General features: G+C 31.7%; 1 protein-coding gene across 1 annotated transcript; it reads left to right on the forward strand.

Moving 5' to 3' along the window:
* Positions 1–260: 260 nt before the first annotated feature.
* LOC112757755 (zinc finger BED domain-containing protein RICESLEEPER 1-like) lies at positions 261–2,488 on the forward strand. The gene is made up of 4 exons (XM_025806312.1): positions 261–474; positions 1,161–1,891; positions 1,982–2,300; positions 2,391–2,488. The coding sequence occupies exons 1-4, from the start codon at positions 261–263 to the stop codon at positions 2,486–2,488; spliced, it is 1,362 nt and encodes a 453-aa protein (XP_025662097.1).
* The last annotated feature ends 552 nt before the right edge of the window (positions 2,489–3,040 follow it).

The raw sequence follows: 3,040 nt of genomic DNA on the forward strand, positions 1-3,040 counted from the left end.
TAATTGAAACTAGTTTGGTGGCTTGGTAGCTTGATTGAATATGCTATTGACTGTTTATTCTTAATTTCTTATTTATGTTGATATGTTTTCTTTGATATGCATTCTGTTTTAATTTGTTGCGTTAATGTTTTTTGCCTTTCTGGGATGCTTGGTGTATTTGTTCTGATGCAAAATTATTGATGGTTCAGTTCTGATGCTTAGCTTCTTTCATACTTGTTCTGATGTAGTTGTGTTATTTAGGTTGAGTTGTTGATTTTGCTATGGATAACTCTTTCTCTATGGAGGTTGATGGTGGGAATGTAACACAAAATCCTAAAAATATGGAAACATCTGAAACGGCAAAAGATATTAAAAAGAAAAAGACGAAGGCAACAACATCTGATGTGTGGAGATATTTCACAAAGCTTGGATCTGGTGATGATGGTATAGATCGTGCTCAATGTGATGGATGCAAACATAAGTTTAAGGCTGGTGGTAAATAATATGGGACATCGTCACTTAAGCGTCATTTAGACAGATGCGTGAAAATAGACTTTGAGGATATTGGTCAAACTTTGATAGAAATGCAAAATAAAATGGGGGCTCTCAAGATAGATAATCATGTATCGCGTGAGATGTTTGCTGTCTTTGTGATTGATTGTGATGTTTCCTTTTCTATTGTTGATAATAAGAAATTTAGGAATTGGGTAAAATACATCAGTCCAACTCTAGGCCTGATTACTAGAAATACTCTTAAGGAGTATGTGCTGAAAATTTACACAAGGAAAAAAGAAAAGCTTAAAAGTACTTTAGTAGGCATTCCTAATAGAATTTGTTTGACTTTTGATTTGTGGACATCCATCACTACAGAGGGTTATTTATGCTTAACTGCTCACTTTAATTTGTTGATTCAACTTGGAAATTGCAAAGTAAAATTTTGAGTTTTTGTCATATGCCTCCTCCTCACACGGGATTTGAATTGTCTTCCAAGATTTTTGAGCTTTTAAATGAGTGAAAAATTGAAAAGAAGATTATCACTCTTACACTAGATAATGCATCTGCTAATGATACATGCCAAGATCATTTGAAAAGTACATTAAATATGCATGATTGGTCATTGTGTGATGAGGAGTTTTTTTATATCCGTTGTTCTTCTCATATCTTGAATCTTATTGTACAAGATGGATTAAAAATTGCTCATGATACATTGGATAAGATTAGGAAAAGTGTGAAATATGTAAGGGGATTGGAAAGTAGAATGATAAGGTTTAAAGAATGTGTTTCTGCGATTCATGCTTTGAATTTTATAAGTGGGTTGCATTTAGATGTTACTACTCGATGGAATTCTACGTACATTATGCTCGAAAGTGCTATCAAGTATCGGTTTGAGTATTTGAAGGCAACCGATCATGCTTATAAGTATTGTCCTTTGATTGATGAATGGGGGAGAGCTGAAAGGATATGTGAATTTTTATACCCATTTTATGAAACTACTAATTTGATTTCTAGCACATCTTACCCTACTTCGAATTTATATTTTCTACAAGTCTATCATATTCAATGTGTTTTGATGGAAAGTTTGAGAAGTGAAGATGAGCTTCTAAGGAGCATAGGAGAAAAGATGATGAACAAATTTAAGAAGTATTGGAAAAAGTATAGTATCATTCTTGCATTTGGTGCTGTTCTTGATTCTAGGCTTAAGATTTCTACTTTAGAGCTTATGTATGAAGAGATTGATGCTGAGACTGCAAAAGGAAAGGTGGAACAGGTGAAAAAGAAATTATACAAATTTTTCGAAAAATATGACAAGAATTCTCCTCCAACTGTTGAAGCACAAGGACCTAGTATTCAATCTTCATCCATGACTCATACCCCTGAAAGTGCAAGCAAGAAGCGACTTGCGATTGTTGGCGTAAGTAATGTTTAACATAATTTAATTCTCTTATATTATTAATTGTCATTATTCTATCCTAACAAGATGTGATTATTTGTATTTTGCTAGAAATTGATGAAACGTAACCATCAAGTTGAGGTTTCTAGTGGAAAGAATCCACTTGATACATACTTGGAGAAGTCACTTTTGTCAAAGGATTGCTTTGAAGATTTAGATGTTTTGGAATGGTGGAAATTATATGAGAGTCGTTATCCGAAGTTATCAATCATGGCACGTGATTCATTGAGTATTCCAATTACTACGGTTGCATCGGAATCTGCCTTTAGTATTGAAACTCATGTCATTAACAAATATAGAAGTCGAATGTTGCCAGAAAATGTTGAAGCTGTGATTTGTACTCGCAATTGGAATAAAGGCTTTGTTGATGGTAATTAGATTGTTAGTTACTAATTCAATATTTATATAATACTTAAGTATTCATATCTTGTTCTAAATTTGGGTATTCTTCTAATTGTAGGTGAACGTGAAGATGTGAATCCTCAAGGTGTTAGGCGAGACGGTGTTTCAACTTCCGGATCAGATTCAAATTTTATTGATTTGGAAGTTGATAATTGATTTATGTGGATTGATTTAAAGATTTTTGTTTTGGGTGTCTTGTTGATTTATGAATTATGTTGTGTATTTTGTTTTAATTATAGTAGAATTTATGTGTGGTTTATGTGTTTATTTTATTATTGTTATGTACTTATGTTTGAGACTTTGATACTTATTATTTGTTATGTTATTTTCAATAAAAAAATTATAATGGTTAATTATAATTTTTTATGGATTAATAATTAATTTAAGATATTACTTTATATGTTAAAAAACTAATTTGATGACATAATTTTATTATAAAATAAAATAATCGTTAGTATAGTATTTAGTAAGTTAATACGTTAAATTGAATTTTTTTTTGGTGACTCGTTAAATTGAATTTAATTATAAAAAAAATATATGATTAAAAAATATTTAAAAAAAAAACGCGGCACGGCCACTAACCGGTAAGTCCGCTTTTTGGTGGGATAGGATAGCAAGTTAGACCCATATCACTTTGGCAGAACGGACCGTCCCGCCCCATTTTGTCACCCCTATATTTCTATGATAAGTTGCTACTAGTGACAGCTA

Source organism: Arachis hypogaea, chromosome 6, assembly GCF_003086295.3.
Source record: "Arachis hypogaea cultivar Tifrunner chromosome 6, arahy.Tifrunner.gnm2.J5K5, whole genome shotgun sequence".
Taxonomy (NCBI): Eukaryota; Viridiplantae; Streptophyta; class Magnoliopsida; order Fabales; family Fabaceae; genus Arachis; species Arachis hypogaea.

Bases quoted from the DNA above. Each gene is read 5' to 3' on its own strand.
- LOC112757755 (XM_025806312.1), top strand. From the start codon at position 261: ATGGATAACTCTTTCTCTATGGAGGTTGATGGTGGGAATGTAACACAA. The intron at 1,892-1,981 runs GTAAGTAATGTT...GTATTTTGCTAG, and splicing joins AGCGACTTGCGATTGTTGGC to AAATTGATGAAACGTAACCA. The intron at 2,301-2,390 runs GTAATTAGATTG...TTCTAATTGTAG, and splicing joins GAATAAAGGCTTTGTTGATG to GTGAACGTGAAGATGTGAAT.